Raw genomic sequence first — 27,804 nt, 5'->3', positions numbered from 1 at the left:
ATCCAAATTATAGTTTAAACTCTAGTTTTGCCATTTGATCATCTTTGAAAAAAAAAAAAAAAACTCCATTTGTTCTTCTTATATATTGTTTGGGTAATTTTTATTTGGACTAGTTTCATCCCAAGTCTTTTTGAGTGGGAAAAAAAAAAATCTTTTTGCATTTATCATTCTTGTAACATTCAAGAAACACTCAAAACCAAGGTGCAAAAATTCGGCATCGAAATGAGTGAAGAGAGAAGGGATGAAAGGAAGTAGATCGGCTTCAGCTGTAAGGGAGAGACAATTTCGGCTTTGACCTTCAAGGCTTCAACACAGAGCCAATGATAGCAGACGAGAGAGCAACATTTCCAATCAAGAGATCCAAGGTACTGGAAGATGTAAGCCAAGCACTCGTTGGAGAAGTAGCTAGACATCGAAGGGATAATGGAATCATATCTGCTCTAAATGAGATTATTGCATAGTGTTTGTGGATTTGTTGTCGGCGAGGAAGTTAAAGTAGTTGACGGCAACTATCCCATCCGCAGAGAAGGAAGGAACGACAATGATCGGAAATCGAAGCAGCGACGACGATGAGAAGAGCAATCAACGGTTGTGCTTCCGTGTTCTTGACTTCTTCCTTCATTTTATGATTTTTATCTCAAATATTCGATAATGTCACCGATATCTTGGCGATATCTCATCAGTTCGAGGTTCGCTGAACCGAAACCACTGAAATTCAGTGATATTTCGCTAAATTTTGACAACATTACGTACCTTGCTCAAAACAAATTATCGATTTTATGACTAAAATATCCTTTTATTCTGAATTTTTATTTGTACCCATTAAGATTGCACTACTTAAGTCCAACTAAATACCCCACACAAAAAAATTCCCAATTAAACAAGATGATGTATATTAAAAAGTGAATTTTGTAATTTTTAGTTTCTTATTTTATATTGAAGGGTTTTCAATATGTTAAAGTTACAATATCATACCTTTTCGAAAACCCACTAGGAAACAAAATTTTGTGTCATTATCAAAATTTTATTTTATTAAAATAAAAAATAAAAAATAAAAAAAAGGGTATGTTGGGCTTTTAATATTTAAAGATAAGTTGGGTTTTAATTATGGCGTTTTGATTTTTAATAATTATTTTAATTGAGGGTAATTTAGTAGTTTAACTGCTAGAGTGATTACAATAATTTAGGGTTTAAAATAAAAAAATATTTTTAACCAAGGGTAGTTTGGAGTTTTAAAAAAATATTTAACGATAAAAGTTAAATTTAACCAAGAAAATTAACCGAGGGGAGGTATTTGATATATTTGCTAGATAAGAGGGGAGGTAGGTGATATTATCCAACTAAGAGGGGATGTAAGTGCTATTTGTCCAGCTAAGAGGGGAGGTAAGTGATATTTACCTTAATTATAATAATGGTCAAGGAGAGAAGGATGAGGGTAAAATTGATGCGATAAAAATACTTAAATAAGTAATGGTCAAAATTGGTATTTCAAATATCGTTTAGAAATGACATTACGATGTAACTTTATATTTTAACCAAGTAAGAGTACGTTTGTAATTGACCTTGGTTCAGGGATAGTATCTGTAATTAGTTATAAATACAAGGGATTTATATGTAATTTGCTCAAAATTACAACAAGCCCAATCCAAGCTAGTCCTACCAGCAAGCCCAACCCAAGCTAGTGCTACTAGCAAGCCCAACCCAAGCCTTCAAATTTTTATTTTTCGGTTCTGCCCCAAAGCTTCTAAACGTAAGTAGGGCGCCAACGGCCAACCAAACCTTGTTTTTCTTAAACCCCTAAAACCAGAGTTCCCACTCTCTACTTTCGTCTGGTTTTCGACCATTATGGATGCAAGCTTCACCTTCGAGGCTCCTAGCGATGAGGAGTACCAAAGCGAAGAAGAAGTGGAGGAGGAGAACGGAGGAGCTCAACCATCTCAGTCTCCATGGGAATTTACTGCTTTTTCTGAATCCGTTGCTGAAGAACACGCTCGAAGAAGCACAACTTCCATAGATTCTAAGATTAGTAAAGCTCTCAAAGAGCGTCCTGTCCAGATATCTAATCACATCGATGACGACGAAGACGCTGAATTTGAACCGGACAAGCAAGTAAGCCCTTCCGCATTTGATCAATATGTACTAATCATTAGATGATTTTGGATTTCATGAAAGGTTTTTTTAATTTCTAGGAAAATTATCAACCAGAAGAAGATGACGACGAGAAAACTGGCGGAGAGAGTAAATCATTCTTTGCACCGTCTGATGGGACTTCGTTTCATGCAAACTCTTTCATGGAACTGAATCTTTCTCGTCCATTGCTTCGAGCTTGCGAAGCTCTGGGGTACCTAAAACCAACACCTATTCAGGTTTGAAAACACACACAACTCAATCTTTCTTTTCTTAAATAAAATTGTGGCCCTGAATATGGTTAGATAGTTCCCCCCACCCTTTTTTTTTTAAGTAAACTATATCTTTTCAATTGTAGGCAGCGTGCATACCATTAGCTTTAACTGGGCGTGATATTTGTGGCAGTGCCATCACTGGTTCTGGAAAGGTATGTTTTTTTTTTTTTTTTTGGAATTAGCAACTCGCTTGCTATTCTATTAAAGGAGTAGGCCTTCTGATGGAGTTAATATGCTTTCTTTTTTATTTTTTTCCATTCAGACGGCTGCTTTCACTTTACCTGTGCTGGAAAGGTTGCTCTTCCGCCCTAAGCGGATCAATGCAATCAGGGTCCTAGTGCTCACTCCAACTAGGGAATTGGCTGTGCAGTAAGTTATTTATATTTAGTTAGCTTTAGTTTTATTGGGTATGCACCTTTATTTAGCTTTATCTGATTAGATTTGCGCTTTCTTATGTTCCATTTACCTTCTATTCTTCCGGTTTGTTGTTCCACAGAAAGCATGATAATGGAACGAATGCCTATGCAAAGGTCATAAATTTATTAAATGAAACAACAACACACTCAGAACAAAAATTTGATGTGGTTCCCATTCATTGTACATTCAGTATGAATTTTTGCATTAGAAGGTAATAACCAGTGCAACAACTGATGATTGGCCGTATCTGTTGTCTTAATTTTTGTGCAAGGATGACCTCTTCATTTATCAGAAAAAACCCTTACCCTGAGGCCTAATAACAATACTCTCCAGATCCTGAATATGGGTAATGTTTGACACTTGCTTTAGGTGTGTCCATACATTTTTAAGACTTCCCAGTGTATTTAAAGAAAAACTTGAATGGATGTAGTTACAGAAATATGAGACAATCAAATGGACAATTTTGACATTAGATTGCTGTTTGGCTTTACCAACTCTTGGATTTTAACTTAGGCCTCGAAACTACTTGCTTGCCTTGCTATAATGGTTGGTTGTAGGTATAATTCAACCTTTGTAGGAATGCAATATTCAATTGAAATACTTCAACGTTCAATCTCAGTTCAGTTACCAAGTCAAACCTAATTGAGTTCTCATACTCTTGAAATAGAAATTTCTTTCAATTTTGGAATGAATCGACATCAATGATGTAAACCAAGGAGGTGTCATCAATTTTATTTCAAATGTTGTAACCCACAGCAGTAATTCTAGGGTTTTATCGGGTGGGATTAGGGAAAATTAGGGTTTTGGGCCTTCGGCTAAGGGGGATTAGGGTTAGAGGGCTTGCGGCTAGGTTAGAAAAGGCCTAGAATTGAATGGGAATGAGTGAAGGTTGCTGTTCTAGGGTTCTTGGCTGAGTCTTGCTCTTCTTTCATTCTTTTCTTTCAGTCTTGAGCTTCTTGAATTTTCTGTTTAAGGGTTCTTGACTTGGCAAGAAGGGGAAGCTAATTTCTAGGGTTTAAAGAGGGTGGGAAGGTCTGATGCTGTAAATGAAGGCTAATTGGGTAGTCTAGGGATTGTTTAGGCTGTAATTTAGGGTTTGAGATGGCTGGAAGCAAGGCTTAGGGTTTCTTGATTAGGATCTTCAAGTAAGTTACTGCAGGTAATGGGAGGAAGTGATAGAGAGCTGTAAGGGGGGATTAGGGTTAGGGTTTGGGGTTGCGGATGGTAACTTGCTGTTCTTGAAAGAGAAGAAGACTATAAACTGGTGCTGCTGTGTGTGACCAAGAACCAATCAAGAACTTAGAGAGGAGAACTTCTTGAAACTGCAGGGTACCCCTCAAAGGAAACCCTACCTGATACCTCCTTGGCTATATTTCTCAGCAACTTTATTGATAAGAACTGATTTGTGACAGCAGTAGGCCTTTGAATTTATGGCCATTACAATGAGACTCCAAATAGAACTCAATACTAAGGAATTCTGATTCTAGAAAGGTATAGGACTCCAACTTGGAATCAAACTCCTATCCACAACTGACAAACTAAAGAAAATAACTGAAACTAAGGGAAAAAGACCAAAATACCCATGTGACTTGTGCCAGAGCCTAGTGGTGGCTATGGCTTCTTGTGGCTCTTGAGCAGGTAATATTTGGGGTTTACATCAATCAATAAGAAGGAAGATGATAAGAAAACCATGGGAGTCTGGTTGACTGTGCAACCTAGAAATATTTAATGTAAAATAGGAACACTCAGGCTAGGGCCTGCTTGAATGTATACTAGGTGCTTCTGTCCAGAAAAGACGAAGGAACATGTGCTTTTTTACTCTGGATCCATAATGAACATAATCTTCGGTATTGTGCCATGAACATGCTTACCCCATTTTGAATATATGGCTAGTTGACTAACACAGGTGAACCTGGTTCTCGTGGAAGGATAGACTCTGCCCCAAGGGTTTGGAACATTGGTACATTAAAGGGCTTTATCATTCATGTTCATCTTGATAAGAGAAGGTCACTATGCTGTGGTACAACAGCATATAGCTAGCGTACGCCTTTATGCATTTCTCCCCTGCACTGATCCATTTTGTTAGCCAGTGAGAGTTGGCATGATTTCATCATTTCCAAGATTGAGCATGTGACATGCATTGCCTTAAGTTGGACGGTAGTCTCCTTTTTAACATGTAAACTGCTCATTGCATCCCCCTCATCAGATATCTCTTTGTTCTCTCACCTGGTTTTTCTCCATTCCTTAGCCGCCTTTTTCATCATGTTTTTTCATCCTTTAGGATTGTTTTGTAGGTCTCCAAGCATTCTAAAAAAATGCTCTGATGTCAGTGTTTTTCTTTAGAAGTTTGTACACTGAACAGTTATGAATGTGATGTTGGAGAATAGAGTCATAACTGCACTTTATTGGGGATCAATAAATCATAGGTGGACAAGTAATTGAGAAGTGAATACTTTTTTGTCTCACAGTATTGGGAAATTGTGCTCATAATTGAACTAGATCTAGGAAGAGCAACCCTAGTCATAAGTCATAACTAGGAGTTGGAGCGAAAGTGAATAATACATAAGAGAACTTAATGGGATTGGACAAGTGATGTTAGTAAGGAAGTTGAGTTAAGTGGTTTTCTTAAGGATTTAGTATTTGGAAATGGTCAGTGGAGGTATGCAGGACTTTATCTCCTCTAAGGATGGGTTTTATTTACTGGATGGATGGGCATTAGCTGAAAATTCCTCAGAGGATATGATGGTAGTGATGAAATTTGAAGTAGAAAAAGAATGATGCTTGACCTGAAAAAAAAAAAAATAATTGAATGGCTGGAGACTGCTAAACCAGAATCATTTTGGCACACATGTTTGGGTGAAATTCTGTAGTTCATTACAAAATCAAATTTGCTTCTCTCCTCTTACTAATTTCATCAGTTATTCTTCTATTTATATTTATTTCTATTCTTCATTTTTCACGTCTCTTCTTTCTCCCCCTCCTTTTTCAATTCTTCTTCTCTTTTGGTTTGAGGTCAGTTTTCCTACTTGTTTTGTTTGGATCCTTGTAGCTGACCCCATTAAGTATGGATAAGGCTGAGTTTTGTTTGTTGTTGTTGTTGTTGTTGTACTACAAGATGACTTGTAGAAATCAGAAATCTGAAACTGAAATGTTACCCAAGTTGACCTGATAAGAAGTATTAATGTCGACATTCCTCAATCAAAAAACAATTAATGAAGCAACAATACAGCTAAGAAACTGACTGTGACCTATGCCACATAATGGTGCATACTCAAATCACAAAATCAGGGATTTTTTTGGCGGTCACATGGCCAGTTGCGTGCCGCTGGGATTGTGCCATGTATAAAACAATGAATCCAACAGCTGTGAATCAAAACATGGGGGCTTAAGTGTAAATAGAGGTTTTTTATTCTACACCCTGGGAGTTTTTGGTTTTTAACATTTACAATATGAAATCCTCCCAGCTATTCGATCAAATGAAACCCATCCTGAGAAAGTAACCCTAGCAAACCGTTGGACACCCTTGAACAACGAACAGATCTCTGACCCCCAGTGAAGAATGATATGGATTAGGCTTTGCTCTCTAATAATTAAAAACCCAAGAAGACATCTATGGCTGGATTGTACCCTGCATGGTCTGCCATCAGATGCTTCGATACCCACTCATTGAGGAATGTCCTCCAAAGAGAGGCAAGATCGGCAAGGTTGGCAATTTTTCATTGTGGTCTGTGGATCATCTTACTGTCAAACAGGTGGGGGTGGTGATCCAAAAAGATATACTCATCAACTTAGGCTAAATAGGTGCTCTGGTGACCTAGGGAGACCACAATCTTATCAGAATGCAAGACAAGTTTTGTTGAACTGTCTCCTCACCATTCTTAAGATCCTGTGGTAATAAAATGACTCATTTGCAGGAACTCAGAAAGAGAACCCTAGTTAGGGCGAGGAATATTGGAGAAACGGATATTTTCTTTGTTTTAATTTATTTTGATCTTTTGGTATTTAGTAATTGGCAAGGGATTATTCATTTCAGTTCCTTTTTCCCGGATTGTCACGGAACTCTAGGTTAAATGGGTACTCTGGCAAAAGAGTATTCCTCAAAGTTGTTCCTAATGGAGGTTTTGGAAGAAAATGGATGTCCCTGCGATCTTGTTTTGCCATGCTTTCAGCTGCAGTGTTGCATCTGTGCGTTTAGGGCCTTTAGGCATGGAGATTTGATCCGGAGAAGAGGTCACGTTAGGATTTCTAGATTTGATATGGGCTGCAGAGGATCCAAGGTACACAATTTGTGTCTGGTGACTCTCTACAAAAGAGGAAAAAGTGCAAGCTGCCACCGATCACTGCTGCACCTTCTCCTCAAGTCACCTCATACTTCCGGTCGCTCAAGGATGTTGCCAGAACTCTCTATTGGATTGACGAGGAGCATCCCAGCTGGGAGGGTTTCATATTGTAAATTTTGAAAAACTATAACCCCAGGTTGTAAAGTAAAAAACCTTTGTTTACCCTTAAGCCCCCACGTTTTGATATGCAACTGTTGGATCCGTTGTTGTATATGGGCACAATCGTGACTGCAAAAGAAATCTCAAAATCAGTACCCAAAAAGTCAACTGGAGACTTCAGACTAGCCATCTGACGTATTCCAGTGTAAAAATCATTAACTATATCTAAAACTCTGATGCTGTAATTGACTTCCTACTTGTGCTTAATTTCTGGAATTCTCATTGACCTGAATAAAATAATCAAAGAATAAAACACAACTAATGCAAAAATATTGGGACCCATGGAACCCCATAATTGGGACTATATAGATTATAGACTGTTCAATACAACTTAAGTCCATGAAATAAAAAGCCCGTGACTCAATAGACACCAACCAAAGTGACCATACTAACTCTTTTTTTGGGTAAACAGTGACTATACTCAATACTACTTTTTCTTGTAGACTGATCCTTGTACTAGGATACTTAAGAATGAGATAATGTAAACAAGTATTGTGTGCTAGCACTATGTAAGTCAATACATAACTGTTGTTAATAATAAAAATGGGGAGAAGAAGCAGTAGCATCTGCCATTTATATGTAGAGGTTGCAGAGCAGCCACTGCCACCACGGTCCCCTGCCATAAGGAAAGAAAATCTTCTCACATTTGTTTATAAGTAAAAGGGGAAAGAATTCCTTCACAAGTTCCCTTCTGAAATTTTAACTAATAGGACATAAGTTTTTTTTTTTCCTACAAAGCCCCCTTTCCTTGTAAAGATGATTTGACCACCTATACCCCACCTAAGCTTGTCTGGCCGCTTGAATCTGCTAAATGTTTGTAGCATCCCAATTGAATCAATAGCACTTACTTCCTTTTAATTATCTCAACAGAGTCCACAGTATGATGGAGAAACTTGCTCAGTTCACTGATATAAGATGTTGCCTCGTTGTTGGTGGTCTTTCAACAAAGGTTAGTTCATAATTTCCCCTTTTGTTATGGATTCAGAGGTGCCTTGGTCAGATACCCTTGTCTTGTTGATTGTATCCTAGTCTTTCTTCTCTTCTTTCTTATTTATGTGATTGAGTGTGTCTGATTGTTCTGTGGAATGATATACAACTCGGATCCATCTAACGTTGTTTATGTACATATTGGTATTTTGATCACCACCTGATTTACTCTTGACAATTCAAATATGTCGTGTTTTGCTTTAGGAGTTTAGCTTTAAACTTGACATTCTTGTTGTGAGATGAAGTATTGGCATTTTTTTCCCCTAGGAGCTAGCTTTTGCCTTTATTTCCTGCCATGCTGTTGCCTTACATCCTTGGCTCATTCTTTCAGATATGGTAACCTAAATTCTCTCTTGTAAGACCCTGACACTTCGAATATGCATACTCACATTTCCTGTCCAATCCACTTTCCTCTAGATACTGCAACTATATTCTCTCTTCTAAAACCCTGATTCTTCATATAGGTATACTAAACTTTCCTATCCAATCCGTTTTCTCTCTTACTGAGAACATGAGAGTAAGAGAATATTAATTTCCTAATTTAGAGAACCAATAAACCTATAGCTTTACTTTATATTCCAATCCAACCAATTTTCCTTGTAGTTCATTGTTTGAAACATGAATCTCCTAGCCTGTCCTAAATCCTCTCCATGCTTGTGTAGCAAGTAATGATCTTGGAGATGCGATTTTCTCTGTGCATAAGGCAAATGCCAACATTTCCTGTAGCAAACATTTTTTTTCCCATGCACTGGAAATTTTATTCTACCCAGTAATGTGGTCCAGAACGGTGCTGTGAAAGTGATTAGTTTATTCTATGTTCTTGCTTCAGATTTGTGCCTTCTGTGGTTTCTTCGCATTGAAAAGACTTATATTGGGTTGTTATATTATCATTATTTTGCTTTGTTTTAATTACATTTGAAGCTAATGTTATCGTCAGTTCAGATGCAAGAGGTAGCCTTGAGATCAATGCCAGATATTGTTGTAGCCACTCCAGGGCGTATGATAGATCATCTGCGAAATTCACAGTCTGTGGGGTTAGAAGATCTTGCAGTTCTCATTCTTGATGAGGCAGATCGCCTCTTGGAACTTGGATTTAGTGCTGAAATTAATGAGCTGGTAACTTTTCACCCTTTCTGTGCAAATATAATTTTGTTGTGCATTTATATGAGTGTATATATCTGGTGTTCGTAAGGCATTCAAGGTGTGCGTATACTGAAATGCATAGGGATAATGTGATAGAAAGCCCTCCTGAGGTGCATTCTGAGGCACAAGACATTTGTGAGGTGCTCTCGTGACAAGGCATGAGCCTCTCCTGATATCATGCTCCTTTATGTTCCAAGACAATGGATGTATTATAATATATTAAGCTAGTTTCTGCATCCATCAATTTTTGCAAAGATATGACAAAATGACTTCCCTTATAGTTCAAAAACTCGTCTCATTTTGGTGCATTGACTAAACTGAAATCTCTGCGAGATAGTGCATTTTTTGTTTTGGTTTGGTTTGATGTTCCAGGGGGCCACTGACCATAGTTGGCTCCATCTTCAGGGGAAGCTTGTAGGTTTGATAAGCATATTTAAATCTTCAAATTGCTAGAAAGTACCAAATTGTACCCTTGGTTGGCAACTTTGAACCCTTATTGCACATTATTTGAGTACTATGAGACATAATTGGCAAATAAAAGAAGTAAATGTATGCAATATGGATGGAAACACATAATATTGAATAGTTAGAAATAGTTAACGACCTAAAGTAGATAACTACAAAGTACAGTGAACAATGCATATTACATAGACACCACCCCAAATACAGTGAACAATACATGTCATTGACACCCTAGTCTTCAACGCCCCAAAATACAATATACAAGTCAGTCTAGGATTGCCTACTGATATGGTCATGGCATGTGTGGTTCAAGATCTCAGTTTTGGTGGCCATCTTGCTAGGCCCAAAAACCGAGATCTTGCCAAGCTGTGGGGAATTTTTTTCCCTCCCAACTTGACGGCTTTAGGTGTCTTTTGGGGCTGAAACTTGCTGTCCAGCCTATTTCTGGCCTTCTAAATGCAGTGGTGGCCTCGGTTTTGTGGAAAAAAAAGTATGGTAAATGTGAGTTCTGTTCCGGACTTTTCAGATTGAAATTGCTATGCTGAAGATGCTCCCTAAAACGGCCTATTGTACACATCATATACTCAATATTATGGAACCATTAATATTTAATCTTCAAACAGGTCTAATACATTACACATTGAAGTTTTGCTTGAAAGGCCTTTAATCCTTGCAGTAGATGGAGTGTATTAATTGCATGGAGGGGGTGTCCCAACCAAGATTTTTGCAAAAAAGTCTGGCAGAAGTAGAAGATTTGAAGAACCAGAAGTAGAAGAGGTTAAAGTCAGACACCTGACTGAATTTTGTGGAGTTATTGTTGATTCAAGCAGGGTATATGAATCATATAAGGGTTGGGTTGATTGAATTCTCGGTTGAGTCGAGATCTCTGACCAAGATTTACTACTTCTGAGTCTTTCCCTTTCAAAAAAGGAAGATATTTCGCGAGATTCTGACAGAGTTCTCGAATCATGATGACATGATCGACTGAGTGTACTCATGTTTCATTGGAGCTAAATTGCATTCATGACATATGAATGCCATGTTGTAGGATCATCACATCAAGGCTTGGACCAAAGGATGATTAAATCAAGGCTAACATGCTGTCCACCTTTGGAGCCTAACCACAATGCTGGTTTGCAAGTTTCCCCAAACTTTTTATCTTGATGTTTCCCTCTTAGCTCACTACTAGCCATTGAAATTGGCTGCAAATTGGAGGGAAGGTTCTTTTCACTGTCATCTACATTTGACCAGGATTTGAGTCATTCTACGGGCTGGTTTAATATAAATATCCAACTCATCTAATTATGTCCTTTGTTGCTATTTTGGTTTGTGGTTCTTTCTGGGCTTTGATTAATATTTGTACATAACTAGATCGCATATCATTCAAGATTGTCAAAATCTAGGTCATTTTCCAGTTTAGACATGATACTTAGCAAAAGCAAGCCAGAAAAATAAAATTCAAGCTAAGCTTTTATTTGTTTATTCTGTAACGTGTTTCAATCATCGGCTGAAATGATGCTTTGATTTCTAACTTTGATGCGATTTAATTTAAACCTTTTTTCTCTTTTAATCACTTCTCCTTTATTGTTTTGAGTGTAGATAGGATCACCTAGATTCTGGCATAAAACCTATATAAAGAAGTTTTCTTTCAAAAATTGGAGTTTTTGGGTCTTGGCAGTCTCTATGTTGAGCACATCATTACATATCAGTCTGTATCGATCATTTGGTCCTTGTCAGTACCCTATCAGTTTATCAGTACGATATCAGTTTTGGAACGTAAATTTTTTATGTATCAGTTGTGATGACATAGTCAATCTCTTTATGTATTGGTTTGTATTAGTCAGTATTTCATCGATACTGAGAACTTGCCTAAGTCTTTTTAATAGTCTCTCTCTCTCTCTCTCTCTCTCTCTCTCTCTCTCTTTTCTGCTGCCCTTCAGTTTTGGAAATTGAGATGTAATTAACTGCTAGATCATGCCCCATCTCCTTTAGAGAGCTGGATTTCAGAATGTGAAAAGCACATGAATGGCGAGCAGAGTGCTTTGTCTTTTAAGTAGAAACAAAGGCTGCCCTATGAGTTAACACCCTCGATATCTCCGTAATACCTTTGCATCTTGGAATCTCAACAAGATTTCATTGTATCTCCTTATCTTCGAATTTTGTTGTTTTATCTTTCCCAGCCAAATCGGGCTTTTATTTGAACTGGGAAAAAGTGTGTAAGCTTGGTGAGATCTTCGTCCAACTAGGCTTTCTGGACCACTGACTTGGTCTCTGAAACTGAGCGTTTGAACCATGTACCATGCTTTGGCCTTAATGTGTTTGGTTCTAGCTTATGTATTTTAGTATTTTTTCAATTGTTTTTATAAACAATCAACTTAACAAAAATTTATCCCAACTAGGGCTTGGCTAAATGAATCTTTTTTCAAGATTCCACCCTGTGTATGTCTATGTTTTCTGTAAGTCATTTTCGTTCATGTCTTTTAGATTCAACTCTTTGTATATTTATATTTTTTGTTCAATCATTTTTGTTTGTATCTTTCTCAGTTCTTGGAAAGTTAATTTGAGTCTTCATGAGTAAAATTCTAAGAATAATGGGGAAAAAAAATACAGGAAACTGCTCCTGCATGGTTGATGTGAGGAATTTAATCATAGTTCATAATATCCTGGTGAAATTATTAAAGTCTCGTTTTTTTTCCTTCATTATCTTTTACAGGTTCATCTCTGTCCAAAAGGGAGGCAGACCTTGCTATTTTCTGCTACAATGACTGAACAAGTTGATGAACTTATCAAACTTTCTTTAACTAGACCCGTGCGTCTTTCAGCTGATCCATCTGCAAAACGACCTGCAAGATTGACTGAGGAGTAATTTTTCTGTGATCCTTTCGATCCTCTTGAGTTTGAATTTAATCTAGTTTCAATAGAATCTTGTGCCTATTTATGTATTAGTTAGTGATATTTAGAATTTATCAATAAGATCTCAAATGTGCTAAAGAAGTTGTAGTGTCCATGGCACTACTCACAAAGAGAAAAGAAAAAAGAAAAAAGAAAAAAAAATTAAAGGTGACTATCACTATAAATCATGGTTGTTCACGGTGAGCAAGGTATCCCCCGGGGGGGAGGGGAATCAAGAGGGCCCTGAACAAGGCGGCAAGGTGCTGACTGGGTGACACCAAATGCTGACTGGCCACCAAAGCTCCTGGATGCCCAGGCAAGCCTTTGACCATTATGCCATAAATAGATTTCCTTCATGGCAGTGCCCATTAGTGGCTTTCTAGCAGGCTGATCCCACTGCTAGCGTATCTGATGGAATTTTTACTGTCTAAACAATATTTTTGTTCAAGCAGCAATCTCTTTGACCATTATTAACATGAGTGAACTAAATTGAACATTTTGTTTCGAGTATGTTTTATTGATTACTATTATCATGCAAAATCTACATTGGTGGTTCTTCTCTGCGTTGGATGAAATAATCTAAATTGAACATTTTGTTTCAAGTATGTTTTATTGATTACTATTATCATGCAAAATCTACATTGGTGGTTCTTCTCTGCGTTGGATGAAATAATCTGTTTGCATAGATGGGCATGGAGGCAACTTTTGTTTCCCTCTTTTTTTTTTTTTGGGGGGGGGGGATCCCATTATATACATGCATTTCTGTTGTTAGTAGGTGTTATCAATCCACATGGCTTCATTTTACTTCTCTTTAATTATGATAATTCCTGTGCAGGGTGGTTAGGATTCGTCGTATGCGCGAAGCAAATGAAGAGGCAGTTCTTCTTGCTCTATGCTCTAAAACATTCACGTCAAAAGTGATAATCTTCAGGTTTTTATAATTTTAAATTACAATGACAGTGATCTGCTCTATAAATCTACATAAGCAATTTTTTGGTTTCATCCACAAGGAATGTTTTTCCCAGAAAAGGATCCGTTTCTCTTTGTTCCTCCCATTGAGGAATGTATTGAAATGGATGTGTACACTATACCATGTAGAATATAGCAGACAGAACTACTGGAGGATTTTAGGCTAGTGAAATTTGTTTCAGTTTTATTATGTGTTTCTTATCAATACTATCTTTCTGAATTTTCTGACTTTGGTGCCAGTGGGACAAAACAAGCTGCACATAGGTTGAAGATTTTATTTGGATTAGTTGGTTTAAAAGCCACTGAGCTTCACGGCAATCTTACTCAAGTGCAACGTCTTGATGTGAGTCTTCCTGTTTTCTATGAATTATTTTCCTTCATTTCCTTTCCTATATTCATTCATGTGCCCACCTCTCCCAACACCCCCCCCCCCCAAAAAAAAAAAAAATTGTGCAAACATCGGTCTTCGGTGATGTTCTGGGGTGGCAGCACTTTTATCATCATTCTTTTCACAATTATCACATGTTTCAACCATAAAACCTGGGTGAGAAAATTTTTAAATTGTATTAAGCTGACTTGTAGAGTGCAGACTGTTTTTCTGTATGCACCGACACTTTTTTGGGGTGCACAGAAAATATAGGGCATACTTTGATAATTTTCTGTTTTTCCCTTTACACTTTGCTTAACTACTAACTGAGCCTTTCTGACTGGATGTGTTAGCCTAATGTTAGTTTTAATTTGAAAAAGACCATTTTATACTTGTGTAAAACTTTAGAAATAAATTTGCAAACACTACCTTCGTTTCATCTTCAACCTAAAACACCCTGTACTTCCTCCACCATCAGCCCCACAAATGCTGCTGTGGCTACCTTAACCGTCGTCACACCATCTCTGCCTAACTTTTCCAATAGGATATCTTTCAATCAGCATGTAATGTTTTTCTGCTTCCACTGGCCAAACTTCTGTGCCTCACCATTTAGAATCACATTCAGAAGGAACCATGGTTGTCAAGGCGACCAAAGTGGTAGGTGACAAAGCGGCACGCACCTAGGCGGCATTAAGGCGACCACAGCAGTTGGGTCAATTGTTTTCAATGCAACTACTTTTAAATTGATAAATTTCTAATTATAAGTTAAACAAACATTCAAGAATCACATTTATCCAAAAAAACAAGCATTTAAGAATTAGAATTATGAAAGATTATCCAAAAAAGAACGCAGACATAAGTTCATTTCATCAAACATCATAACATATGAGTATGAACTATATCAAATTATAAGTATGATAATGAAAGTAGTAATTTTACATTTTTAACTTGCCTTTATGCAAGGTTGTCAAGGCGGCAAGGCGACTAAAGTGATTGAGGCTCCGAGCGCCTAGGCAATTAGGCGACAAAGTAGCACCTAGGTGGCAATTAGGCGACCAAAGTGGTTGGGTCAAAAATTTTCAATACGATTACCTATAAATTACTTTTTAATGCAACTATTTTCTTTAGTAAGTTAAAAAAAATTTGATATTCACATTCATTAAAAAAAAAAAGCATTCAAGAATCATAATTATGAAAGATTATCAAAAAAAAAGAACACAAATATAAGTTTATCTCATCAAGCATCATAACAATGACTGTACTAACAAGGCGAACACGATAAATTACTAGATCTCATTATTCCGATTTCTAGGTCATTGTCCATTATATGATTCATTGATTCTTGATGTTGAGTATGGTTCATGCTTCACATTCTGTTGCCGATGGGCACGGGGTCCGGGAGGCCACTCAAGCAGGGTGTGGGGGGCAGCGCCCCGGTGCTTGTAGAGGTCCTATGTCACTTTGGGCCTCGGAATACCTTTGCAATTTGGGACTCGATTCCGAAATGACTAAGCAATTAAATTTATATATGGTTTTGTAGAATAAATTTTGATTTTAAAAAAATCTTTTATGTACAAAATGTAAAAAAAAGGCTGCTTTAGCGTCTAGGCAGCAATAAGGCGCACAAGGCGACAAAGCAGTAGTGTTTAGGCCAAAAAACGACACATTTATTAAGCAGTTCAAAACAAAGCGGTTGAAAAACCGCTTTGCCTCCTAGGCAGCCACTTTGACAACATTGCCTCTATGATAGTGTGATGCCAAGTAAGTGCCTTGTCCATCTAATGATTCATTGATTCCCGATTCCAAAATGACTAATTATTAAATTTGTATTTGGCTTTGTAGAATAAAATCTGATTAAAAAAAGATCAAGAAAAAAAATTATTATGTACAAAATGTCAAAAAAGCGACCACTTTGGCGTCTAGTCAATAATAAGACGCACAAGGTGACAAAACAGTAGCGATTAGGCAAAAGAGTGGCCCAAAAACTGCATGTCAATGAAGCAGTGGTAAATAAGGCGGCTGCCTGGGTGGACGCTTTGAAAACCATGGGAGGAGCACTAGTCTAATCTAGCACTTCCCTTTGAAGAAATCATCCTACACCAATATGTTGATAAAGGTGACCTGATACCAGGTCCACCAATTCCATCTCTTCTTCTGCAACTCCTTTTGTGGACTCACAACCAAGACAAACTTAGAGACCATCAATCCTACAAATTAAGGATTGAAATTTTCTATTCAAGTCTCATTTGAGGTTTTTTAATCAAACAAGGAATATATCCAATCTTAGCATCAAACAGTGGATCAATTTCAGGTTAGATATGTTATTCTCCTTTATTGGATGTGTGCCTATGACCTTGGTTTGGCTTAAGATCAAAATCACTAGTCTATGGAATCTGAAATGTTGGATTATGTCAAGATTTGAGGTAAATCTATCTGATAGGACCCTTCTGGATCAAACCACCAATTTGATTTTGTCCCAATCTTGTAGAACTGGTACTCTTCTTGAGTACAAGGCTTGTTGTCACTTGAATCAGAGTTATCGATATCTAATTTTTGAAATCTGCCATAATCTTGTGTCAACACTTATAGTTTGTGGTCATTTTGCTGAAACCCAGATAGGTGGGGTTCAGACCTCATCAGTCTCCCAACCCTAACTCCTGTTAGAATGCAGCAACTAAATTATAGCAAGCATTTAGAGAACTGCACTCAATGGTTCTTGCAAGTTTCTCCAATGTGTGGTCTATATTCTAAAACAATAAAAACAGAGCTGAACAAGATTAGAATAGAGCTGTGAGCCTGAGAATGGAAGAATGCTACAGTGCAATGATTGCCCACATAATAATTAGAAACCGGGGTCTCTTAAGAGATTTGTGGATGGCTTTAACACTCTCAAGTGGTTTATGTAGGCTAAGATTTGATGATGGGTTATGAGGTTTGACTGACAAGGTAAAGATGGCAGTTGGGAGGGGGAAGAAGAAGAAGATGGTGAAAAAGAAGAGCAGACGGAGATGGTCATTCTTCTTCCTCCTATTCCTTTTGCTATTACTATGGCAGTGGAGACTTAGGGTTGCAATTGTAATCAGTGTGTAGTGGTAAAGGAGAGGGAGAGGAAGAGGAAGAAGATAGAAAAGGAGGGTAAATGGGTTATCTTACATGACCCGCAGTTAGTTTTGGGATTAATTAAATTCCTCTTAGCCATGTCACCTCTTAATGGACATAGGCTAATGGCAGGGTGTTGCAATAAGAACTCGTAAACATGAGGGGGAGTCTGTAATTGCGCACATTGCGGGAGAAAAGGAGAAAAACACAAAAGTCTTAGAGCTGGACCTGGAAGGCAGCAAGAGGGGAAGAAGATCTTGGATCCAGGAAACAACAGTACGTATGTTTCTTGTCGAGTATAAAAGAAGTTTATGGGGAGAAAAATTAGTTTGGAGCTCATGTCATTGAAGAAAGCCTTTCAAATCAGATGAGTTTACTGAGATTTTGGAGGCCCATCTCATAAGATTTCTCTCCAGGTAAGCATGTGAGTAGGGGTGTAAATGGATAACCGAAATCCGCTTCCGAATTCGCATCCGCATCTGTTTAGGGGTATCCGAATCCGTCCGATTACTAATAGGATGCAGATATGGTAGTACCCCTTTCTTACCAGTTATTATCCGTCCGATAAAATTAATCTGAATAGGTTACTTATTTGCATTTGTTTTCTTATTTTTATAGAGCTTTTACTTGAGATATGTGAGTATTTTTCTAGATTCTCTACTAAAATAAATACTAAAGTTACTTAATTCTTAAATTTCAAACTTAACTTTCACAAAAATTTTTTGGTAAAGATGTCAATAGGGTAGTTGAAAACTTGTATTCAATATGTATTCATACCCATTTAGAAGAATCTATTTAAGAAAATAATTATCCGATTATCATCCGAATCCGACAGAACCATCTGAAAACCAATAGGATATTATCCGAATCCGTCCGAATATAATAGGATGCGGATATGGTATTATAACTATCCGAGCCCAATCCGATCTGTTTACACCCTTACATGTGAGTAGTAGCACAAAAAACAAGCTTGCTAACAGTGTTACAAACTAGGAAGCCTGAGTAGGAAAAACCCAGCAAGTGCTGTTCCCGGTCAAAGGGGTGTCTACAAATGGGCAGAAGGACGACACTTTTTTTTCTTCCTTTTTGAATGATAGGTGCTTTCTTTTAAATAAAGGGGCGAGAGGAAAGAAGGTGGTTGCATCCTCAACATCATTTCAACTGGGGAACAAGGAGGAACCTGGACATGGTGATGGAGGAGAAAGGATTGGGTTGGGAAGCAAAGGTTCATGGTTTTCTAGGCAGTGAAGGAGTGGTGGGGGATATGACTTTTGGACCAAATAAATTTTAGACCAAGGAATAAGGGTGGAGGTTTGCCTAATGGAACTCTGAACAGAGGAGGAGAAAGTGGCCAAACAGGAAAGGAGCCAGACAACTTTATGGACCAACACATTGATATTTCCTTTTACCAAAAAAATAGAAACTGTACACTTTGACTCTTTTGATAACATACTTGTTCCTTTCACATTATTTATTTTAGTTTTTTAATGGTTTTAATTAATGGTATTCACTTTGTTTCCTCAATTGTCAAATGTCCATGATATAATTGTGTGATTATCTTTTGTTAATTAGGTTTATATATAGTTTCTGCTTCTGAAACCCCTCACGATTACATTTGATTCCTTTTAGTGAAGATTTTAAGCTGTCATTGGGGCATGGCACATGAAATTATTTGACCTCAATTCAGTAAAAAAGAATTTATTGGTTGTGGGATGGAACCATTCAAATCTGTTCTGTCATTATATTATTTATCTTTTTTAATTTATGGGTTGTATCTTTTAATTAATAAGCTGTTTCCTTTTACACGTGAGTTGCCGCTCTATTACTTATATGCAAGATTTGTCATTGTTGTCATGTATAATAGTGTTTAGCTGGTCTTGTGTAGGCTTTGGATATATTCAGGAAACAGGAAGTGGATTTCCTCATTGCAACTGATGTTGCTGCTCGTGTAAGCATATTCTCATCAGACTTATTCTGTTTACAGTGGTTGTATTCGGACACCTGCTCTCTGTTTATTCATGTTTGTGCTTGTGCACGTGGTTTGGGAATTGGCATCTGAAAAGTTCTGTAATGTTAAATTGATTATACATAACCTGAAAACAATCAGTTACAATTTGGGTTGTCATTTTCTGTAGGGACTTGATATAATTGGTGTTCAAACAGTCATAAACTTTGCATGCCCTCGTGATCTCACTAGGTGAGTGTGGTTCCTGTTCTCCCCTAGTTGCTTTGTTGCATTTCTAATTGATAATGTATTAATTTCTTCATTTCTCAAGGTTGTGTCCTCGTCGTCATATCTTTTGCAGGTCCCTATGTTGTTGAGTATTGAACCTGATTTGAACATGCCTATGTCTATATCAGTTTAAAATGGATATCATGTTTGGCACTCTGATCTAACCAACACAGAAAGCCAATATCCGTGTCTTTTATGATGAGATGTGCCCCTTAAGTGATTAAGTTAATTATTATAGATGTACTTAATATGTCTGATATACATTGCTCTAATGGTTAAAACGTTATCATCAATAAATTTAGGGAGTATTATTCCAAGGAGAAGCTTTGATATTCCGCTGCAAGATTCATTCTGGCTTTGATGGGTACACGTTCCCTTAAAACAGGCACAACAGGGTGGTATTTATGGTGAAATTTTACGTTATAGTTCTTTTGTGTCCTAAATATTGTCATAGACACTAACTTCCATCTGAGCTATGAAATAGTCTTACTTCGAATGAGAAAAGTTCCATCAAGGGAGAAACATTATCTTGGAGCTCATCACAAAATCTCCTTGGAGAATAACCCTTTTTTTTTGGCGCCCGGGGGTTGGGGAAAGGGGTGTTTGAGGGTGGGGATTTACAAACTGGATAAGATTTTCCTGGAGGGAGAAACATATGCTCTAAATGACCCCCCCCCTGGGGGGGGGGGATATAGGATCTGATCTGGATATTCTCGGAAGTTATTGAAACTTTCAGATGATAGGGAAACTGTATATTTCATAAATAGGTAAATTTTTGAGTATTGAATAACACATACTCAACTTTTAGGCATCAGATTTCAGTTCATGATGATTGTCTTCAGAAGTTCTAGATGTTGATGCTCTATGTTCCTAACATATTCAGATGGATCAAGTCCATTGCTGTTTCAATTAATAGCTTCAATTCTCTCCTTTTAGATAGTTTATAAGGTCACTTTTGGAGTAATTTTTCATGAAAAGTATTAGTGGGAAAAGCTGTCGCATGCTTTGCAGTCATTGGGTTCACAGTTAGCAGTTTGCAAATAAAATTGGGTTTGTGGCTTATTGTTCGAATTCAAGTGCCCTTTTTTTTAATTCTTCCCCCTGTTTTGTTTTAACATGCAGCTATGTTCACCGAGTGGGTCGTACAGCAAGAGCTGGGCGAGAAGGATATGCTGTTACATTTGTCACGGATAACGATCGATCTGTTCTAAAAGCTATTGTGAGCAACATGTTCCTAGTTAATTATATTTATATAATCTTTTATTTTTTCTGTTTTCAGTATGTAGTAGACTGCTTAACTTACCTAGCAAGGATGATTTAATCTGGCAGGCAAAGAGAGCTGGATCAACGCTGAAGAGTCGAATAGTTGCAGAACAATCAATCACTAAGTGGTCCCAAATAATTGAACAAACAGAGGATCAAATTGCCACCGTTCTCCAAGACGAGAGGTGCTTATTGGATTTCACACATTAAATTCTTTCTACAAATATATTTCTGAGCATCTTAATAAGAACTGCTGTTCTGTGCAGGGAAGAGAGAGCCCTCAGAAAAGCTGAAATGGAAGCAACAAAGGTTCACAGTTCTTTGTCCTAATCCATGTCTTAATGCTTGGAATCTCTTAAAAACCTTGTTGTAATTTGTTTTCTGTGTGATCAAACATCATATGGTAACCTTCATTTGATTGTATGCCATGGGTTTAGCGACTTATGTCAGGATGATCTTGTGTCAGGATGATCTTGTATGCTTGCGTCTAGGCCTACTATCCTCTATTGGTTCTCATACAATCAGGGCTCTGATTATCATCTCCTTGGTAGAAAATGTTTCTGTTTGAGTTTCGATTGCTAAGTGAGAATTTTCTGGCTTTGCATGACATTTGCAGGCAGAAAACATGATTGCACACAAGGATGAAATCTTTTCACGTCCTAAAAGAACCTGGTTTGCAACTGAAAAGGAGAAAAAACTTCTTGCTAACTCAGCAAAGGTAATTTTCTATAAGAAGGTTGTTAGTCTTAGACTCTTTTAACTGTTAGGACATTGAACTAGACTTTTCTATCCTTGGTTCAGGCAGATCATAAATCTTGTTTCTATGTTATTTCAAGCCCAGTACATACTTCTTTGTGAAACTGAGATTTTTTTGTTGTATGGAGTAACTTCTATACCTGAGAAATACTTCAATTTTCCTAGCTTTCTTAGTCTTAAATTTCTGAGTGTTTTTGAACTTTGGATACCTTCAACATCATCTCCGGTGATAATGATATCATCAAAATAAACAATAAACTCTTCCCATCAGATTGTGATAAAATACCGAGTGATCACTATCATGCCGCAATGACCAACTCAAGAACCAATTTAGTGAAGGGGCCAATTCTTGCCCGAGGAGACTGCTTCAAACCATGTTGGGAATTCCTAACTCTGCACACCTTGTCCACTGGCACCTGAGTCCATGACATATAATTGCCAACCCCATTGAGTTTTATGGTGTTCATTTGGATGTTTAGTGTGTCCAATGGTTTATTGATCTCAGCCATTGGTCCAGTTTGGTAAACATTTCTGTTCTTTGTTTTTGGGGTATTTCTGTGCTAGTGTATCAAAAAAATGGAATTTTCCATTGGGCATACCATTTTCATTGTGCCAATGAAAAGATTGGCCTCTTTTTTTGTGCTGGAAACAAGATTTCTGAAAATACCAAAAACCTTGTTTCACTGATTTTCCAATTTTTTAGAAGAAAAAAGTGACCCCAAATAAAAAATCGTTTCCCAAAAATTTCTATTAGAGACTTAACCAAAGAAAAAAGGAGAGCAATCACATGTAACTCCATGTCTTCTACCTCTGTCTTTGGAAAAAGGTTTTGGAACAGGTTTGCCAAACAAAAACATTTTTATGGCACAGAAAAAAAGGAAAAAAAAGGTGTTCGGTGCGAAAGATGTTTTCCAGAACAGAAGCAGTACAAAACGGGGTATATGTCTGCATTGGTAATGCTTATATTTTTTGTTTTTGGTGTTATTCTGCGCTAGTTGAACAGAAAAACAAAATATTCCATTTTGGAATACTGGCCTGTTTTAATGTGCCAACGAAACAGATTGGCCTCTTTTTTGGGTAAAAAACAAGATTTTAGAAGCGCCAAGAACCTTTGTTTGTTTCATCGATTTTCAAAACATTTTTTTCTTAATGAAAAATCCAGCTTCCAATAAAATATCTGTTCCCAAAAATATCTATTGGAGGCCCAAACAAAGAAGAGAGAAGGACAAAAACTTGCAAGTCTCCATCATTTTCTTCCTCTACAAAGAGTGTTGGAACAGGTTTTCCAAACACCATTTACAGCTCAAAAGGGTTTTTATTTATTTTTTTTTTTGTTTTTAATTAATTATGAAACTTTAAAAAAATTCAATGAAAAACACATGTTTTGGAGCAAAGGTGTTAACAAATGGCTCTATGCAACCATAAGTGAGAACATCAGTACAATTGCGGGAACAAGTTATACAAAACCTCTATGAGGAACCCCCCCCCCCCCCCCCCCCAACCAACATAGTTGGCCATACAAGAAAAACACTAATCTAGGTTGAGTGACAACGTATGATGTAATCTGGAACTACAATACCCAGAATATAAGCCAAACTAGGTGGCAGATGAGTACCAAACCGGAATAAAAGGGGTGCTACTACAGGGGGAAAACCTTGAAAATTTGATGAATCTGATGGTTGGATCTTTTGGTAGGCTAAGACTTGAATGCTTTTATCAGAAAACTCAAAATAGTGTACTGTTTGTCAAAATAGGAAGACTTCAAATTTTACAAAAAAGGCCTCTGATCTGTCCAGTACTCTGGGCAAAGGAACTTTCTATAGGAGGGAATAAAACCCTGAAGTTTGTGATGACAGTGCTGGCTAATAGTAGATTAATTGTGGCTAAAAAATTTCAAAGCATAGTTGCTGCAAGGATGAATCTGCATTCTGCAGAAAATAAGGTGCCACATCCTTCTAGGTACCTTGATCTTGTGATGGAATAATCGAAGAACTTCATGGGAGACATGATATGGCAAAGGACTATAATTGTCCTAAATATAATATCGAATTAGAGCTTTAAACAACAGGAGGCAACTTAGATTGCTGCGAGCCTGCAAAGCTGCAACCAATCCCACAGGTAAGAAGAGAAACTCAGACGATAATTGAGATGAAGAAGTTCTGACTTATGTGAGCTCTGGTACCATGCAACTGGTAGAGCCTTGGGAGAACCATAAAATAGAGACGAAATGAAACCTAAGGAGAGAAGATGAGGAACTGAACCATTGATAGATTTAAAGAGAGTATCCGTCACTGGACATCGCCCTTCAATTTATAACATCAGCACAGCTAGAAAGTAGAAGATACAGTCATATTTTGTCGGGAATGACCAAAACACTAGTTACGTAAGGACGTACCGTATTGTAACTGGAAACCTAACTCCATAGACCATTATTTTATATTTTGTCTGGAATGACCTCAGCCTGATCTTGACAGTGATTTCAGTGTACAACATGACCACTTAAGTTCTAGATTTCATTTGGGATTGTCTCAAAAAGTTGTGTACAGAGCTCATAATGTTTTGATTGTGATAGTATGTTGAAACATTACTCTGATGACAGGCTTCAATGGAGAAAGGTAAAAATTCTGTAAATGAAGTTGTCAGCGCCCAGCAAGCTGAAGACTTGAAGGTGAAGGAAAAAAGAAGGTTGGAGCGGGAGGTATGTACTCACACTTCGAAATTACTTCTGTTTTCAAATTGAAATTCTTGTGCAAGTCTACATGGCGTGAATGTATTTCCGGTGCCTCAGAAAAATTTGCCACGAAAAAAACGTCGGAGACTAGAAGCAGCTAGAGAGACATTGGAGGATGAAGAAGAAGCTGACAAGGAGCTAGAACAGGTTTGTATCCGCATCTGTGCATTTATTGGCCATTTTCCTCAGTTTAACTACCTGGACTAACAGCAACTTATGAATGAGCAAGGGGGTAATGGGTGGTTTGTCCTCTCTACTTTGACAGAATAGAGAATTTTTGGGGCTCAAGTTGATCTTGTTGGTTTTTTGTTGTCATGGTTATCTAATTATAGTCCAACCAAATCTGCTGAATGTTTGTGTTTATGCACTCTGTTGTTTTGGTGTATGATATCTGGTTCATTTGTCTAATTATAAGACGATCTTTCATTTTTGCGGGTCATTCATGAAATAGACTATACTGTACGAGAATTTATATTTTCCCCCGTTCATTTTCTTCTCAATATGCTGTCTTCCATTTGTATGACAAGAACCCTACTCCTGTTAAGAATTTCCAATGGTAAAATCTCAAGATTGTTGTATGATGGTGTACGAATAATGAGTGGCATTTGTGCCATACAATTACTTACATCTAACGACAAAGTTGAAGATGCATTTTTCGTATCTTTTTATTTAAAAAGAATACATGCTTTCATCGCAGGGAAGTAGAAATGGCAAGAGAAAAGAAGGAAAATTAGTGGTAGATGTAGCTTATCGCCGGGCAAAATCAGCAAAGGCTATGACTAAGGCACAAGTTTCTGGCAAGATTGTGAAAAAGGCTGGCAACGCATCAAAACAGCGTCCCCACAGAACTCAGTCAAGGCCAGAAGAGATGCGTGAATTATTCCAGGTTGATATGAGTGAAAGGAAACAAAAAAGCTCTCATGCAGCTGGAAAGAAGAAGTCAAAGAATTTCAAGAGCAAATCACGGTATGGATCAGATAAAATCTTTCTGTTAGAGGCTTTTCGGTTGAACTGCTAATCTTGCTGAGATATATTTTTGCACCAAGTGCTGCTTTAGGTTTCTTCTTAACCTATTATCCATGAATGCTGCTTGGTCACGACTAATAAAAGTGAAATATAACAGTTGCTATACCAACTAGTGTTGACGAAAGCTCGACCCAGTGCCCTAACTGAATGAATATCATGGAAGCTTTCTGTGCAAAATTTTCGGTTTCTCCTTTAGCACAACTGTAGGACCTGACTGAGAATTCAGCGTTATAATTTTATGTCACATAATTTAGCCTTCTATTTCTGATACTTGCCTTTCCATTTTGCGGACTTGGCCACATTAGTAGGCTATGCTATGCTTCCTTCTTTTTTTTCTTCTCTTCATTATGTAGTTATAGGTATTGTGATGGCAATTGCTATTGCAAGTTGGATGTCAATTTGTATGGAAATTTCTCATACACCACATTTTACATGATTTAATCCCTTGTGTCATTTTCCATGAATGAGAATAGCCTAATAATGGTCTATAGAATGTCCGAGACAAAATAACATTATGTCACTAATGTTAGAACTATTGGGTGAGTGACAAGCAAAGTTATTGACATCTGTTGATTTACTCCAGGCTTATATTGAGCCTCCTATCTTGTTACATGCATCATTTATTAGTAACTAGGATGCAGACAGGTTGAAGGCTCACAGCATATGCTGTTGTGGATCTTTAAGAGCAAGGATCAATCAACAACTAATGGGATTTTGAATCTGTCATTGTCTGCAATGCTGATTTGGTGATTCATTGGGTTCTGCGTCATTTGTGAATACCATGATGCTTTTCTACAATCATTTGAGGTTTATTAATCAGGTGGCATTAACGTGGGAGAAATGTTAATGGGAATATTTACTTTATTCAATTGAGTGATTCTTAAAATATTTTAAATGCCGTCGCCCACCTATTTGTGAACTCACAAAGTTCCAGTAAAATCATGTTTTATGTCTTCTTCCTATTTGATGCCTCTCCACCCCCTGCAATTGTCTGTTAGTTACCAGAAAAAGATTCCAAATACTCTATTTAAATTTCACTTTATACTTGTTCAGGTACAAGCGCAAATAGAATGACAAGTTGGCAACTTGCTGAAGCAGTCTTGCAGCAGCAACTCGGGAAAGGGGTGCCTCCGACATCAAAATGACCAGCCCTTTCCATCCTTATGTTTCTTCATTTTGGGGTTAATATTTACGATAGCTTCTGGAATCTTGCATCATATTTGTAGTAACCAGGTATGTTCTTACATGATTCCATCCATTCCAGAATCTCAATTGTAATGTTTTCATTACAGTGTCTTCTTTTACTAGTCTCCCATTTTGTTGAGGGGAGTAGAGTCTGCAACGAATTCACTGGAATAGTTAAAAGAAAAAGAAAATGTAAACACAAACTAATGGTTCCTCTTCGTGCTATGTTTGACAAGTCTTGTATTGAAATATATCAACAATGATGGAAGGAAATTTTTGTTGAATCTCCCTCACTGTTTGACAGTACAATTAAAGAAACCAGTTAGGCTGAACAGCTTCTTAAACCTTTTTTCACGGGCAGCTTATTTGCAGTTTGCTGGAATTATCTTATCATTTTCTTGGTGACTATCTTAGCTTGCCTTCACAATTGCATGGGGTAAGAAATTTTGGCAGATGCAGTCAAAAGGATGAACGCCGTGCTAGAGACATTGGAGACTTGGAGCCTGAGGGATTGCTGATCGCATTGGACAAAGCCAGAAAGGTTCTGGGCAGCTCGCAAGCTCTATGTAATTTCTTGGAACGTTAGGAGCATGAAATATAAGAGCAAGGAAATGACTACGTTTCTCTGCAAATCTGTACTTTTTCTCTTCCCCTTGTCTTTCTTGAGTTTTTTCTTTGGAACCTCTTCCAGATTCAACCAACACTATTAGAACCTTCATTTTTGGCGTTGATGAACAGTCCAAACCCACAATCTTCCCTTGTCACTACCATTGGTACACCTCGGCTGACCTTGTTCAAATCCTTCATGTTTAGGACAGTCTTTTATGGCTTATCTACTATTTCTTAAGTCCAAACCAAGCAGCTTTTAAGCAAAGACACTCATCCATGTTTGTCGTCAAATTTCTCGGCCTCTGGAATCTCTGGACTGAAGGTGGTGCTGTGGATAGAAAACTCTAAGACATTTGAGTACATCGACCTCTTTGGTCTTATTACTTCTAATAGGACGCTGCCATGGCTGCTCTGGAAGCACGTCTTCATGTATACTTTCATTTCTTGGTTAGATATGAATTACTTGTAATCCATATCTCTTGGTTATCTTATTTTTATCCTCCCTAAACCTGTCAAAGTCTTGAAAATTCCGTTAATAAATATTAGATTTTATTATTAGTTAATATCCTTCGATGTGTGACCAATTCGATCTTTTCAAGGTTATGTATACTTTGAAATCAAGCTCGAACCTGAGGGGGTTTTCCTCAGCCCAATCTGGCATTCGTGTATATCGAGGGGAGATTAACAAAGCCCACTTAAAGTTTGGATGCATTTAACTAAACCCATGATGAATCCGATTCCCTGATGCGATCCAGAGAATCTCT

The 27,804-nt window shown here is 37.5% G+C and overlaps 1 protein-coding gene across 1 annotated transcript; it reads left to right on the top strand.

Annotated features, from left to right (window-relative positions):
* Positions 1 to 1,768: 1,768 nt before the first annotated feature.
* Positions 1,769 to 27,457, top strand: LOC149015054 (DEA(D/H)-box RNA helicase family protein). Its single transcript, XM_089155126.1, has 19 exons — positions 1,769 to 2,109; positions 2,190 to 2,366; positions 2,486 to 2,554; positions 2,665 to 2,771; positions 8,189 to 8,267; positions 9,248 to 9,421; positions 12,624 to 12,772; positions 13,638 to 13,733; positions 14,012 to 14,114; positions 19,123 to 19,185; positions 19,373 to 19,434; positions 20,593 to 20,689; positions 20,800 to 20,918; positions 21,000 to 21,042; positions 21,350 to 21,451; positions 24,089 to 24,187; positions 24,278 to 24,367; positions 24,918 to 25,186; positions 26,300 to 27,457. Exons 1-19 carry the CDS (start codon positions 1,846 to 1,848, stop codon positions 26,313 to 26,315), a joined length of 2,178 nt encoding a protein of 725 aa, XP_089011252.1. The 5' UTR covers positions 1,769 to 1,845; the 3' UTR covers positions 26,316 to 27,457.
* The last annotated feature ends 347 nt before the right edge of the window (positions 27,458 to 27,804 follow it).

This window comes from Hakea prostrata, chromosome 5, assembly GCF_041222555.1.
Source record: "Hakea prostrata isolate BN-2017 chromosome 5, UWA_Hpros_2, whole genome shotgun sequence".
Classification (NCBI taxonomy): Eukaryota; Viridiplantae; Streptophyta; class Magnoliopsida; order Proteales; family Proteaceae; genus Hakea; species Hakea prostrata.
This window is presented reverse-complemented; position numbering and strand designations above follow the sequence as displayed.